The following is a 14,767-nucleotide window of genomic DNA, read 5'->3' on the forward strand; positions in this document are numbered from 1 at the left end:
ACAATATTAAGATAAAATCAGTAAACCAAGTTGAGGGCTGAAAAGCACAAATACTGGTCAGTTTCCTTTGAATGAAATGAAAAGGAGATGATCAAGAAATAAGTCTTACACAAAAATATTAAAGAATTATCAAATTCTAAGAGACTACACATAGAACAAATGATCATTATCTACATAAAATTGACAGTGGTTAACCTATCTAGAAGATACAGTGTCATTTGGATGCTCAAGTTACCAGGTTATACCATTCATAAGAACCTCACAGAGACAGGTGTAATTCAAGAACTCTAGCATCTCCTGCAATACCCTGTCTGTTCTAAAAAACTACAGGAAGCTATTTAAAACAAAACACAAATTAGAATATCAAATACTGCCCTTAATTATAAATGGCAAAGAGATAGGATGATCAGCATGAACACCCAAGAGGACATGTGAGCCTTTTTCAAATGCTCCTAGGTAGCTACAATGATTACCATTTTAAGAAAGAACATCGCTTACTAAAGGAACAAGTTGTTATATTCCTCAACAGAGAATTTATATTCCTAAATAGAGAGATTCCAAGAACAGTAAAAAGACTTGGTTGGTTTCAATTTTCCTCATAGATTAACTCGTGACACAAGCACACAGTCCCTAAAACAAGTGGGACTTACAAGGTTATAAAAAAAAAAAGTCTGACTCTTGCATCTGAATATTCAAGTCAGAAGGACAAGGAACACTGACTGCTGTCTCACTAGAGTTAACCCTAGCCACAGTACTCCCAAACTCTGAATTCCCCAATTACTTCATCTTTGTCCCTCCAACGCCCAAAGTGATAACAGTTCAAACCAAAATGTTATTTCCTCAACCCGTTTAAATTATTCAAAGCTTTTTCAGGTTAAAAAAAGAAAAGCACTCAAGAGTTGGAGTATTTAGCAAATTTTTTGTCTAAAACATCACTAATTCTCTAAATTAGGCAAGTCAAGAACAACTTTTACACCACTTCATTGTTACAAATAAAGTAGAAACAAATAAGGTAATTTTCACAATTACAAACCCAAGTTGTCTTGAGGTACATTTGAAACCAGCTTCCAAGAACATCACACCACATATGAGGCTTATAAAAAAATTCTGCATCGATGATATTAAAAAAAAAAACAAAATTTAAAATCATAGTGTAAAAATCAGGAACAAAGAGTGAATAGTGCAAATACTCCCTTCTCCTTCCTTAAATCAAACAAGAACCACAGCATAGGCATGCCAGACCACAGAAATCATTGCTGCTTTATGTCTGTTCTTTTATATAACAAGTGCCCTGGCCTTATCAGCTCTTCACAAAAGTTACCACCCAAAAAAGCCTTCTTTGCAAGAATGCCTTGTATTTTTGCAGCAGAACATCAAGAAAATGTTGTGGGCAATATCAACACTCAGAGTATATGAACTTAAATAAGAATTTCAAATCACTTTTTCTTTGTACTGTTCTAATTTAAATCCACCCACTACCCAGTAGGGACCCACAGGCTAAATTTTTAGAGCCATTCATCCTACTCAGGGCATGAGGGGGTGCACAGAAAATCGACAACTGAATGCACACCCTCTTGAGGCCTGCGTTTTTCTCTGGGAGCCAGGGATTGCAAAATGAACAATTTTATTAAGATCCCTAATTATCCCCAATTCAAAAGGAAGGTATAAACGCTCCTTAGCCAAGAACATAACTTTTCAGGGAAAATTAGGAAGAGGGAGGTGGAAGGGATGGTGGAGGCTGGGCGACTGCAAGACTACAGGCTTGGTGGCTGAAAGATGACAACCATCCTAAAACATGCAAATGCCAAGGGGTGGAAGAGAAAAGATGCCAAGTACATGAATAACCTGGCAGCTGACCCAACTGAGCACCAAACTCAAGAACACCATCTTCCTTCAAGATTTCACGATTTCCCCAGCGATCCTTAATAAAACAATAAAAAGAAAACCAGGAAGAAAGAATACCTGTCTCAACAGGGCACAAGCTTTCGACTAAAGAACTCCGAGTTGTTGTGTAAAATCATCCTCACCCTGGAACAACGAAAACTGAAAGAAAACGCAGAACACGCCATTTACGAGGCCAGAACCGGGACACCTCTTCCCGGACCTAAGCCACAAATACCCCCAAACCACAGATCATACGACCCATGTGATATTAAAACCCGGGGCTCTCGGTGCCAACTAGAGCCTTAGGGAGCCAGTCGGAGGCCCGTGCCTCAGTTTCCTCATCTGTAAATGGGGAGGAGTCCAAGGAGGGAGACTGAGTCCTGCGCTGCTCCCACTCCAAGCCCTTTCTCCTCCCCGGGTCCCGGCGGCGGCGACCACGCTCCCAGGACTCGGAAGCCCTCCGGAAAGCCTGGGGGTGGGTGGCGGGGAGCCCGGGCTGACGTCAGCGGGCTCAGCACCCCGCGGGCCTGGCTGTCTCGGGCTGGCCCGGGCAACTAACGGGCCGGCGCCGAGGCCCGACGGTCGGGGCCGCGGCTCGAGGCGCCCTGAGGCCGGGAGGAGCGCCAGCGGGGATCCGGCCGCCAGCCATTCGGCCCCCAGCTCACTCACCACTTTGGGCAACCGGGCGTCGCCGCCCGGCTAGCCTCCCCAGCCCGCGTCCCGGGCCGGTCCCGGGCCGGCCCCGGCGCCCCACACCCACCGCCCCAGTATTTACCTCCGACGCGCGGCCCCCGCACAGCCGAACCTGCTACCTGGTCCCGCCCCCACCTGCCCCGCCTCCGATCCGCCGAGGTGGGGGGAAGGAGCGGGGGTGGAGGGGGCAACCACCTCGCTAACCAATCGCAGCCCGAGCTGCGTTACTGCGTGCGTTCTGATTGGGCCTTCCTGTGACAGACCTTCCTCCAATGGCTGCCGGCGCGGCGCCGGCTGAAGGGACTTTCCGCTCTGTCAAGCTCGGTGGAACCAAAGGGAAAGCGGAGAGAAGGGGCGGAGAAGAACGGGATGGGGGGCGGGGAGCCCTGACTGATTGGGCAAAAGGCTGTGAGTGCTGCGTCACCATTGGCTGAGGCCGTGCTCCGGGCTCCACCTCCCATACTCGGGTCTTGGCTCTTGCCATAGCTGTCAAAACTGGAATGGGAAACAGTTCAGTTGAGAGCTGGGAATAGTGTCCCAGGATTTCAGGAAAGAGCAAAGCTTTAAAGTCACACCTAAGAGTGAATCTTTTGCTTTCTCAATTAGTCGCCGCGTGACATGGGGAATTCACAACCACGCTGAATCTCAATTTCCTCATCTGTAAAATAAAGAGAATAGTATCACCTGTGTCTTACAAGACTATTGTGAAATGCCATATTAAAGTTTCTGGCACGTAGTAGGAGCTCAGCAGCGTCCTAGGACCCCTGCTGTTTCTGAACCTCACTTACCGCCTATCCCAGTTTGCAGAGAGGTTTCTAAGGATGGTAAAGAAGGAATTTCCACAAGCCTTCTCACTCAGCCCTGCACCCCTGGCCACCAGCCAGGACTTGGGGTGTAGTTAAGAATCTTTCAATTAGAAAAGAGGCTTCTGATTCCCAAAAGTGCTCAAAATATTTAAGGAAATACATTTTATAATCAGTCCAAGAGCCTTGCAGGCTGCCTGGCTGCACAGGATACTCTTGTTAATTAATTCCTTCTCCTTTGACATTTTAAGTACTAATTATGGTGGAAGGTGATTAATAGTGAGAAAGGGGGAGGGGGATGTGTGTTTAATCATGACACGAATTTCCCCAATGGAAAGTGACATGTTTTTGAGGAGCTGGGGGATTTAAACCAATTAGTACATAAAAGTAGTCCCATGAGTGATTACTAAGAGTGGTCCTAAACAGACTACCCCTCTCCCTTTCCATAATCACTCAAAACGAAATGAATGTTTTTGAAAACTGAATCTTAGTCCCCTCCTCTCTTTCTTCAGTCCATCCTTATCCTGTTTCCGGACTTCGTGAGCACACTCCATAAAGAAGCAACATGATGGGCAGCTACAGCCTAGCTTGCAGTGCGGCCTTAGATCTACATTCTCCAATAAAGCTGGTAGATTCATAAGTCAGTCTGGCCCTCTGGGAGAAAATTTCATTCTGAAGGCTGTTTTTGCTTGACCCACACAATAAGGAGAAGGGAGGAGAAGAGAAAGCAGAGTGAGAGAGGTTTTGAATCCTTTAGACAAAGCAAGCACTCTCTTTCTCTAGTTTGCCATATCCCTCACCATTCCCTATTTTATGTCCCTGGGCCACTTCTCTCATTTGCATTATCTATTGGTCCCTGAAGACATTTGGGTTTGCCACTCCTGGACTAGAGCATCTCCTGTCTTTCTGATGATGGCATCTGGTGCTGCTGAGCTCTCAGCTTCAAGGCTTTCTTCTCCACCAGCAGTGGTCAGATACCTTGCTCAGCCCTCCTGTCACCTGTCCACTGAAGCATTATCAGGGTCTGACTTCATCTGAGAGATGTCATCCAAGCCAAGCCTGACAAACAGGTTTATGTCAACTAGCATTTCCTATCAATGGCTAGCGACTGCCTAGAACTGTGTGTTGGTGGTGATACTGAAGCTGTATATTCAGACTCACGGGGGCTGCCATGGAGTGATATGGCAGAATAGATCAGAGTGCTATTTATTCGCAGTCCTTCATCACCATCCTCTGATTTTACAGAAGAGAGATTAAAATCAAGAGAGGGAAAATAACTTCTCCTAGTCACCCAGGAGATGGGCTAAGACCCAGATTCTCCTTATTCCAATCCAGGGTTTTTTCATCTCTGTTGAAATGGATTATCCAACAGAAACATTCATCCTTTCTGCATTTCAAATACTCCCTTCATATAGGTCCCACCCAAAGTCCAGCCTCTCCCAGGGGGTCTTTTTAAATGGCTCCAGCCCCCACCGATCACCTCTGTCTCTTCTCAGCCTGTTCCAGTCAGCCTGACTCCTGGGTTCATTCAAGCCGTGGTTGGGTTACTGAGCAGGAGCCAGTAAACGCAGCAGAGCTGCCCCTGACAAGGAAGGTGGACTTTAAACAACTGATTACACAATCGCCTAATTTAATTATAGTTCTAGTGAGCTGGGGTGGGGAGGAACCGTTTTGAGCATCCAGAAAGGGTGGCGGGGCACTCTGAGGAAACCCCCTTTAAGTTGAGATAGGAACAATGGCCAGCAGTTGAAGTGAGGGCAAGCACTTCACACAAAGGGAACTAACAAGTACATGCCGTGCTGGAGGAACTGAAAAAGGCAGGGCAGCTGAGGGGCTTCAGAGAAGCTGGTAAACGCCTGCAGCCGAGCAGGAACCTGTGATGTAGAGTGATGGTCGGGACTCCGGGAAACCTTCTCAGCAGCACTGGCTGTGGTTACTGATCAGGTCCTGCCCCAGGCTTCCTAGTGGCTGCCACAGGTTCCTTCTCCTTCCAGCTTCATCAGGTTCCATGTTTATTTCATATTTTATCCACCACACCATGGCCAAGAGTGAACAGGAGATATTCCCCACACCCTCTGCAATTCTTGTGCTGTCCCCATCTCAGTCAATGGCAACCTCCAATTCTTCACCCAGCCTCCCCAGTTCATTTCCCTCCCCCAGTTCAATGCCCTGTGCACATGGGCATTCTGAATGAGCTCTGAGTCAAGGGCCTACTTGAACCAGGCATTCACACAGGCAAGGATAGGGTGCCAGTGTGTTCTCCATAGCAGCCCAGCGTCCTGTCTCCATCAATGGATGAGGAGTTGAGAGTCCTCCGTCTCAGAGATGTGCTTATCTCTCAAGGAGGGGAAACTCTGGTACAGCCAAGCATTCTGTCCAGGGCTTTTATTCTGGTCACCTAAAAGCTCTTTATGATGAGATAAAAGGGATTACTTTAATCATCTTTAAACTAATCCAGCTGAACTATAAACCTATCCTCTCCTGTTTTGAGCTATATATTTTTTTGTTATCAGTGACAAATGATTTCTGTGTATGATTCAAAAGCACACAGACAGGGTAAAAGGCTTAATGCTCACCATTGAGAACTTTGTGCCACATCTGTAATCTCATATTAAGCAGTTGGTGCAATAGGAATGGCCTCATGTCCACCAGAAGCTTCCTCCACAGGAAGAGGCATTAACAGTGTTGGGAGAAAGGGGGTTCGTTCTTACAACCTGCCCCAACTTCAATTTTCCGTTCCCTTTGAGTAGAGAGAGTTCTTCTTCTAGTTAATACATATTTATTGAGTACCTACTAAGTGTGGGGCACCTTCATAGACTCTGAAGACACTGCAGTGAGTATTGTCCCTGTTCTCAAGGAGCTAGCATTCCAGAAGTATAGTTAGTCAGCTTTCTTTAACTGCAACAAATACTTGAGAAAATCCATTCATAGAGAGGAAGGGTTTAATTTGGTTCAAGATTTCAGAGGCTTCAGTGCATGGTCATTTGTCCCTGTTGATTTGGGCACAGTACATCATGGCAGGAGAACGTGGCAGAAAAGTCCTGTTCACCTCATGGCAGTCAGAGACAGACAGAGAGAGGAGGGAGGAAGGGCTGAGATCCCAATATCCCCTTCAAGGCCACACCCCCAGTGACCTAACTTTCTCCACTAAGCCCCACCTCCTAAAGTACCCACCCCTCCCAGGGGAACCAAAGCAGACCTCCAAGCCTCTAACACCAGACTTTGGAAAACATTCAACATTCAAAAGAAAGAAACAACCATTCACCAGGTAGTGCACACGAAGAAGACATTATTACACAGTCTAGGGCAGAAAAGAGTGGCTGAGGATAGATAGATGGTTCAGGGAAGGATGCCCTCAATGAGGTGGTGTTTGAACAAAGTCCTTGAGGAAAGGAAGCAAGCCACAGCACTGCCTAGGGAAAGAGGATGTCCCTGAGAGGGATCAGGCATGTGCAAAGGTCTAGAAGTAGAGAAAGGGAAACCATTCAAGAGACTACTGCAAGAATCCAGGCAAGGGGGTCCTAAGAGATCCTGGTTTCCTGGGAGTGAAAGCAAAGCAGGTAAGAAGCAGGGGTGGAAAGGAACATGGAACTGAAGACGTCCAGAAAGAAGGTGTTCCAAATGTAAAATGATGCAGCGCTCAGGAGAGGATTTTCAGGGAGAGCGATGGGGGAACGTGGATGCCTAGAGGATTGGATTGGTGGATTGTTCTGGAAGTGATGCTAGTTTGGCATTAAATTTAGAGCAAAGAAAAAAAAGTGGAGGGAGTCTCTCAGGGAAGATCTTGTATTTCTAGTTGGCACAGCTCTTCAAACATAGCTCTCCAAGGGGAAATGGCTCACGTCAGTCCCAATGTCCTGGATGACCTTCCTGTGCACCTGCAATGCTCTCCAGGGCCTAAGGGTGTATGTTCCCTTTTCATGGGCACTGCCAGGGTGTTGCCCTGATTTCTGTGTGCTTCACCAACTGGGCTGGACCAATCCTCTGAGTGGGAGAGAGACTGGAAGATTATTGGTACAATGATGGAACAAAGCTCTAGTCTCAACTCACACTTCAGTGGGGCGTATTCAATTCATTTCAGCATCCTGTTTTGGCACTATCAAGAGGACTGCGGGACTAGCAGAAACACTCAGATTGACACTTTTTTTATTCCAGGATGATGGTAAATATAATTAAAATCTGAGGCTCTTTTGAAAATTCTTCTGTACAAATACCTTGTTTTTCTGCACACAGGAAATATGTATTCTTAGTCATAAATCTGAGACCTGTCTCTCCTGGATGAGCCATCAGCCATGAGCACACACCATTCAGGTAGCTTCCCTATTAGAGAACCTTAAGTTTAAGAATCCTAGTTCACGGGTTACCTCCACAGGCCCAGGATGCTTTGGATGACATCTGCTAGACTTTTCAAAGTTAATATACCCAGATTTCAATACTGCCCTTACCAGGGCCCTTTCACCTTCTTCTTTCTCCATACTCTCTCCCTGGGTTATGCCATCCAGCCCCAGGGACCCCATGATGATGCTGAGGATACCCACGAAGTTCTCTCTAAGTGACATCAATGGGCTCCAGACTCAAGTCATAACATGACATCTCCACTTGACTTCTCCACGCAGGCATCTCAAACTTAACAATCCAGGACAAAATCTATTTTCTATTTATTGTCCCCAGTCCTTAGTGTTCAAGTTAGAAATCTAGGAGTTGTCCTGGATCCTTTCCTTCCCTCAGCCCTCTTCTCCAGTCTACCTGGAAGCCCTTGAGAATCTGCTTCTAGGATGCCTGGAATCCCTTCTCTTCTCTCCACCTCCACTGCCAGCACCTCAGACTGGCCCACTGCCTCTCACCTGCCTCAACGCTAAGGCAGTCTCCCCACTTTCTCTTCCTATACTTTTACCCCATCTCCACCCAAGAGCAAAGGAGATCTTTTTTATACATTAATTGGATTCTCCTGCTCAGAACCCTTCAGGGCTTGCTTTTATTCTAAGGTCACATTCTTTTTTTTTTTTTTCTTGTTTTTTTTTTTTTTGTTGTTGTTGTTTTTGTTTTTGTTTTTGTTTTTGTTTTTGTTTTTTTCCCAATGCCATGGTGCTGGGGATTTGAACCCCGGTCTTTCCGCTTGCAAAGCCAGCGCCCTATGGGATGGGCTATATTGTCAGCACAAGACCACATTCGTAACCATGGCCATCTAGGCACCTCATGACCTGACCCTACCTATGCCTGCAAACCCATTTGGTGACACCCTCCCCTCAGCTTGCCACAAACATACTGTATTAGTTTCCTCTGGCTGCTGTAACAAATTACCACAAACTTAGTGGTTTAAAGTGATAAGACTATTCTCTTGTAATCCTGGAGGTCAAAAGTCCAAAGTAGACTGGACCCAAGGCAGAGAGTTCTACCAACTCCCTCCAAAGTTCCAAGGGAGAATCTGTCACTGCCTTTTCCAGCTTCTAGAGCTGCATTCCGGGGCTCCCCGCCCCTTCTTCCACTTTCAAAGCCAACAGCATGACATCTTGCTTTGGTGGCCACAGGTCTTCTTCTCCCTTGTCAAACACCCCTTTGCTTCTCTCCTATAGGGTCACTTGTGATACATTTAGGTCCTACCACATAATCCAGGATAATCTCCCCATCTCAAGATCCTGAAGTTAATCACATCTGCAAAGTTCTTCTTGCCAGTTACAGCAGCACTGACAGGTCTCAGGATTTAGAGCCTGGATATCTTTGGGGGCCATTATCAGCTGACCACACACACCAAGCTCTTTCCCTTGACAGACTCTGTATACAGTTCCTTTCCCGCACCTGGAAAGCCTTCTCTCCCCACTACTGATAGCATGGCCAGCCCCTTCTCACTCTTGGGGAGATAGTACACCTGGCACATCCTCTGAGGACCCACCTTAGACCAACCCCTCAATGGTTTGAAGAAGGTTCCCTCTATCTGACGCCTTTATTTATTTCTATCTTAGCCATCTTTCCTTTGCTGTGACAAAATAACTATGATAAAAGGAAGAAAGGTCACTTGTCCCTGTTTCTTTGGGCCTTGGTGGCACTTGGTACATCAAGGCAGGGAGCACATGTCAGAGGAGGTTGATCATATCAGGAAGGTTAGGAATTCAGAAAGAGGAAGGGGCCTGGGTCCCAGTATCCCCTTCAAAGGCACGACATCCCCAGTGACCTAACTGCCTTCCACTAGACCCTCTGACGTAAAGGTTCCGCCCTCTCCCATTAGCACTGTAGACCCCACTAGACTGGCAACCCAGCCTTTAATATCCAGGCCTTCGGTGGACATTTTTCATCCCAAACTACAATTTCCTTCCAAGTACTTATTGCAGTGGACCTTGTTTTTATAAATTTTTCAAGGTATCTAATTTCCTCCTGCCTTTCCCTCTACCCTCACCTAAGTGCCTGGCGGACAAGGAGCTTGTCTGTTTTGTTTATCCACTGATTGTCCAGCACGACTGGTTAATAAGACCTCGCTGAATGGACTCAGGAAAGATGACGTTACATCTAATATGGCGCTGCGCAAATGGGCTGCCGTGTTCACTCCTCAGAGAGAACAGATCCATCTCCACCTCCCTCCTGACCCTCCACACCAGAGAGGACAGGCCGGCCAAAACAGCACAGCATTTCCTCATTACTGAATGAAGAGCCCACAGCTCACCCAGGCACGGAGCCCACGGAGATGGCGCACATTTAGGAGGCCTGACACACTTGAGCCTTTCAGGGAGTCAGAACTCCACTGTGGCCAGCCACCACCTGAGCCCATGCTCATTAAATGTAGCTAAGAATTCTTTCAGCAGGGCCCGCAGGAGAGGCCACCAGCAGAGGACAGCAGCCTGCAAATCTCCACATTTGTCCTGGTAAAGACTCCTGCAGCCCTTAAAGAGAGTCAAGAAAGGCCCTGGGGACTTTTCACATTTGCTCCAGCCTCTCAGTCCAGGCCCTGCAAGGCTTAGGCACAGCTTAGAACTTCACACTGAGTTAGAGTCTCTAAGCTGAATCCAAATGTGTTTTGATTGCCGGGCTATTTCTAAGAATTGCTTCTGCCTTCAGCAACACATTATCTTGTTGAAAACATCACTTTCCCCCATTTGAGAAGAACATTGTGCTTTAAAATTTGACAAGTTTTAAGAATATTTAAAAATATTTGGTCACAACGAAGTTGGCATGGGTAACTCAACAGTTTTCTCCTTTGTGATTATTTACAGCACAGAGTTCATGGTCGTGTTTGCTATGGAAGTATCAACTTGAGAGAATAAAACAAAGTAGTTTACAAATATTAACCAGTTTTTACACATAATAATGTTTACAGTAATAATATATGTGCAGCACCTGACAGTTTACAAAGGCTTCAACGTGCATCATTTTGAAAATTCCAGAAAGAACAACCAAGCACATTGGCACACACCTGTAATCTGAGCTGCTAGGGAGGCTGAGAGAAGGATCATGTGTGAGGCCAGCCTCAGCATCTTAGTGGGAACCTGTCTCAAAATTTGAAAACAAAAAAATACATTTCAAGGCATGGGGTGTGGCTCAGTGCTATATAGTGCCTCTGGGTGAGTTCAGTTCCCAGTACAAAAAATTAGAAAGAAGGGCCTGGTCTTGCCCCCTGTAAACTTCCAATCCATAACTATATATCCTAAAGCATTCTGCACAAATAAAATGGAACCATCTCTTGTGGATATATTTCAAAAGTCTGTTGTCAGAGTTCAGTTCACAGGCATCAACCAGAAGCCTACTGGGGCCGTTTGAAATTCTGGCCCAGATTAATTTTTTAAAGCGGCATTTGGATGGGGAGCTATTTCCAAAAGCTTAACTGAAGTGTAATTGATTTCACTGGAAATAAAAGTCCACGTGGATCCGAGCTGGAGCACAGTCCTATTTTTCTTGCAAGTCTAGAATATCTTAGGGAACAAAAGGCGTCCTCTTGTCTCCCTCTAGCACCACCTCAGGCATCAGACAGGTGGGCAGGGTAGGGTGTGGCCCACCCCATCCTGGGGCTGGGGAGCTCTCTGGGTCTCAGAGTGGAGGAAGCAGAGAGGGAGTGACCTGGGTGGATGGACCATGAGTCGGGACATGGCAGAAAGCTGCTTCCTGCATACACCTCCTCCATTTTGTGAGAGGAACAGGAGCCTGACTTTCGTATGGGTCCAGAACCAGCAGGCACTCAGTAGGCAGGGCCCACTGGCCCCCTGGTGGATTAGCTGGGACCAGGCCCAGACGGTGAGGGAGGGGCTGCCCTCTCGTCCATCCCACAGATTGAGTAGGTGGCAGAAGTAGGCTTGGAGAAGTCCATTCCGAAGGCACGGAAGTGCCTTCCTCCAGCAGAATAAAGGTGGCTGTGGTGCTCTCCGAAAACAAACCCGTCCCTGGGCAGAGCCACAGTGGGCTGCTGCCAGATGCAATCCGGCTTCCAGGGTCCAAACCCACAGCTTCCTCATAAACACTCTGAAAGGAATATCAGCCTGGAAACATCAAAGCAAGAGTCTGGTGTCCCTGTGGCTGAGCTTCTCGATTTCCTCTGGGGAGAAAGTGTTGCCTCGGAGCCTGAGAGGGATAAAGGGAAGAAAGGTTTCATGGAGGACAAAATCAGGGCAGGGCTTTCAAAGGGAAGCTGCCACGTTGGCCATCCATGCCTGGGAGGGGCTGACCTGGGCCCAGCTGCAGCGCTCGCTCGTGGGAGGGAAGTTGGTGCTGGTTTTACCCCCTGTCACCCAGGGCGGCTCATGAATCATCCTGCACGATGAACAAGGCTCCGTGACACTGCAGAAAGTCCACGGCCCTGAGTCTGGCCAGCGGCAGACTACCCCAGGCTGGCCGTTCTTTTTAAAGCAACAACCGAATCTGTCAAGAATGCCATGATCAAACCCTGATACTTCCCAAGTTCCATGATCAGGCGGCGAGGAACATCTGAGCCCTTAAAATACCAACCTGATGCTGGCTTGCTCCCTGGACACAGAATGTGACATTTCTGAGGACTGTGCAACAGTTTAAAAAAAACAAAAACAAAAAACAAAAAAAAACACCCTCAAGCCCAGGACCTGATGACCTTGCTGGCTATGGGGTTCCATAATTATATGGAAAGCAAAACCACTCCAGCCCAGGATAAGCTTTCACAAACAGATTTGTGTTTAATTTCATCTCTTGATATCCACATTTGCTGCCGCTTTGATGTACTTTTGGCAGAAGGGACAGAGTCTATATTAAAACAGGAATCAGAGTTTACAGGGAGAGGCGGGTAATATACAGGACCCAAGAGGGCTTCTTGCTCTTAGAGAGCAGGCCTGGGGGTCTGCAGCCAGCACAGTGTGACTAACCACCTTTCCCTCCTCCAGTCAAGGGCATTGAGATGGAACCCCAGGCTCGCTGGCTCTTTCAAGAAAACTCTGAAATGTAGATTTTCATTACAGATCTCTTACTTTTCAAAATATCAGTATCTATCCCAGTGCCTGAAACACAGACAGTAACATTCGCTCATAATGTGCAAGAGCGGGGTAGCGCTTTCCACTTATTGTCTGAGTGAGAAACAGATCCCTGGAAACAAGGAGGATAAATCTCTGAAGTCGTGACTTGATGCTTTTTCCAAATGCATGAAGGACTGTGGTTTTAAGTTACAGAGCTGTGGATACACTGAGCCACAGCCTCCCCCCTGTGTAACCTCCAGGATCCAGAACTGCAGAGGGTGGCATATGACATCTTTGACCTGCAAAGGTGGATGTTATGCTCGCCGGGGCAGGAACAGAGTTGTTTTCTTTTATTTTCATTCTTCAACCACACTCCCATTCCCACCCTGTTACTGAGCCTTTTGAGTAAATACTCCTGCTTTTAAAATGAAAAAATCAATCTCCACTTACAGGCACAAAGACTTCCTTCCCAGCCAGAGATCCAGTTCCATCACATGCAGAATGACACAGAGCATCAGAGTCAGAAGGGATTTTGGACATTCTGCTGTTCCTCTCTCCCCTTAACCCACTTTACAGACAGGAAAACTGAGGCTCAGAGAAACGGGTTTGCCCAGGGTCCTTACCAGACTTCCAGGATGGTGTCATTCCTTTGGAGGGCCTGAAGGAGGGCCTCTGCACCCAGGTAGGTGATGCCATTGTTAGACAGCCTGGAGAAGATGGGATGGGAGCTTCAAAGATGCTCGGTTTTCCTCTTGAGTCTGTCCACTTATAGGAGACTCTGAGAGCTAGCTAGCCGACCTGAGCCCACCTGTCCGCCCAGAACATCCCTCTCCTAGCTGGCATTCCCAGTCCTCCCTTAGAGGGTGCTATTGCATAATGGCTAAGTTCCTACATTTCAGTACCAGGAACCAGGGACTTCCAGGGTTCAAATCCAACCAAGGTGCTCTATCACTGAACTATACTCCCAGCCCTTTTTGGGGGGTGGGGGTGAAGTACCAGGGATTGAACTCAGGGGCACTCAACCACTGAGTCACATCCCCAGCCCTATTTTGTATTTTATTTGGAGACCGGGTGAATTGCTTAGCACTTCACTAAGTTGCTGAGGCTGGATTTGAACTCGTGATCCTCCTGCCTCAGCCTCCTGAGCCACTGGGATTACAGACGTGGGCCACTGTGCCTGGCAACCCCAGCCCTTTTTATTTTTAATTTAAAGACAGGGTCTTGCTAAGTTGCTTAGGGCTCACTAGGTTGCTTCAAGGTGACCTTGAACTTGGGATCCTCCTTCCTCAGCCTCCAGAGTCACTGGATTTACAGGCATGTGCCACCACACCCAGTACCATCTCCTTTTTGGTCTCAAGCAAATTTGCCCCAACTTTCTCATCTATAAAATGGGCCTAAAGGGGTAACCACCACATCCAATTGAACAAAGAATGGCATGTCTAAAGCATGTGGCACGGTGCCTAACTGATAGAAAATCAACAACTAATGTTTTCATTTTGGGAGGATTCGGGACACCCGGGACCACAGGTTAAAGATAAAAGGAAGCTGGAGATGGGCTATGACCCAGGAGGGCAGGGGAAGAGCTCTGCTCTTACGTTTAAAGCTTTGCCTTCTGCACAGCCGACCCTACGGCAAAGCTAAGCTTCTACTACAAGCCAGCCCATTATTATATCAATGAATATTCCCAACCCCGTGAGCAAGGTCCAATGGCTATCCCCATTCATACTGGAGGCAACCCAGGCACCCATCCAAGGAGAAACAGCTGGCAGTGGGGGAGTTGGGGTATGAACCCAGGCTGGCTGGCTGCAGAGCCTGGACTCTAACCAACACTTGGCAGAGAATACACAAGAAAAAGAAAGATGTGGGCATCTTTCTCTCTTTCTCTCTCTCTCCTTAAGGATACATCAGCAACCCAGTTTTTACAGGGAAACAGTGGAGGATGATATAGTTTCAGGATGCTGAATAATAAGGCTAGTGACAAGGTAGCAT

The 14,767-nt window shown here is 47.2% G+C and overlaps 2 protein-coding genes across 20 annotated transcripts in view; both read right to left on the minus strand.

Annotated features, from left to right (window-relative positions):
• The window catches only part of CYLD (CYLD lysine 63 deubiquitinase), a 74,465-nt gene extending 71,738 nt beyond the window's left edge, over positions 1-2,727 (minus strand). For 3 of the 15 annotated variants that reach the window (XM_079117279.1, XM_079117284.1, XM_079117281.1), the window contains exons 1-2: positions 2,554-2,657; positions 1,963-2,043 (exon numbers count right to left, since the gene is read on the minus strand). The gene's annotated coding sequence lies outside the window, so the exon portion shown is untranslated. The other 12 variants (XM_079117274.1, XM_079117287.1, XM_079117288.1 and 9 more) reach the window with 10 other exon arrangements.
• Positions 2,728-10,496: 7,769 nt separating this feature from the next.
• Positions 10,497-14,767, minus strand: part of NOD2 (nucleotide binding oligomerization domain containing 2) — a 42,245-nt gene continuing 37,974 nt past the window's right edge. For 3 of the 5 annotated variants that reach the window (XM_079117271.1, XM_079117270.1, XM_079117269.1), the window contains exons 11-12: positions 13,402-13,485; positions 11,794-13,077 (exon numbers count right to left, since the gene is read on the minus strand). In XM_079117271.1, coding sequence (XP_078973397.1) covers positions 12,981-13,077; positions 13,402-13,485 — 181 coding nt within the window. In that variant the 3' untranslated portion in view covers positions 11,794-12,980. Of the gene's footprint in view, positions 13,078-13,401; positions 13,486-14,767 lie in introns of all 5 variants that reach the window. The other 2 variants (XM_079117272.1, XR_013760155.1) reach the window with 2 other exon arrangements.

The sequence above is a fragment of the Sciurus vulgaris genome (genome assembly GCF_902686455.1).
Source record: "Sciurus vulgaris genome assembly, chromosome: 17".
NCBI lineage: Eukaryota > Metazoa > Chordata > Mammalia > Rodentia > Sciuridae > Sciurus > Sciurus vulgaris.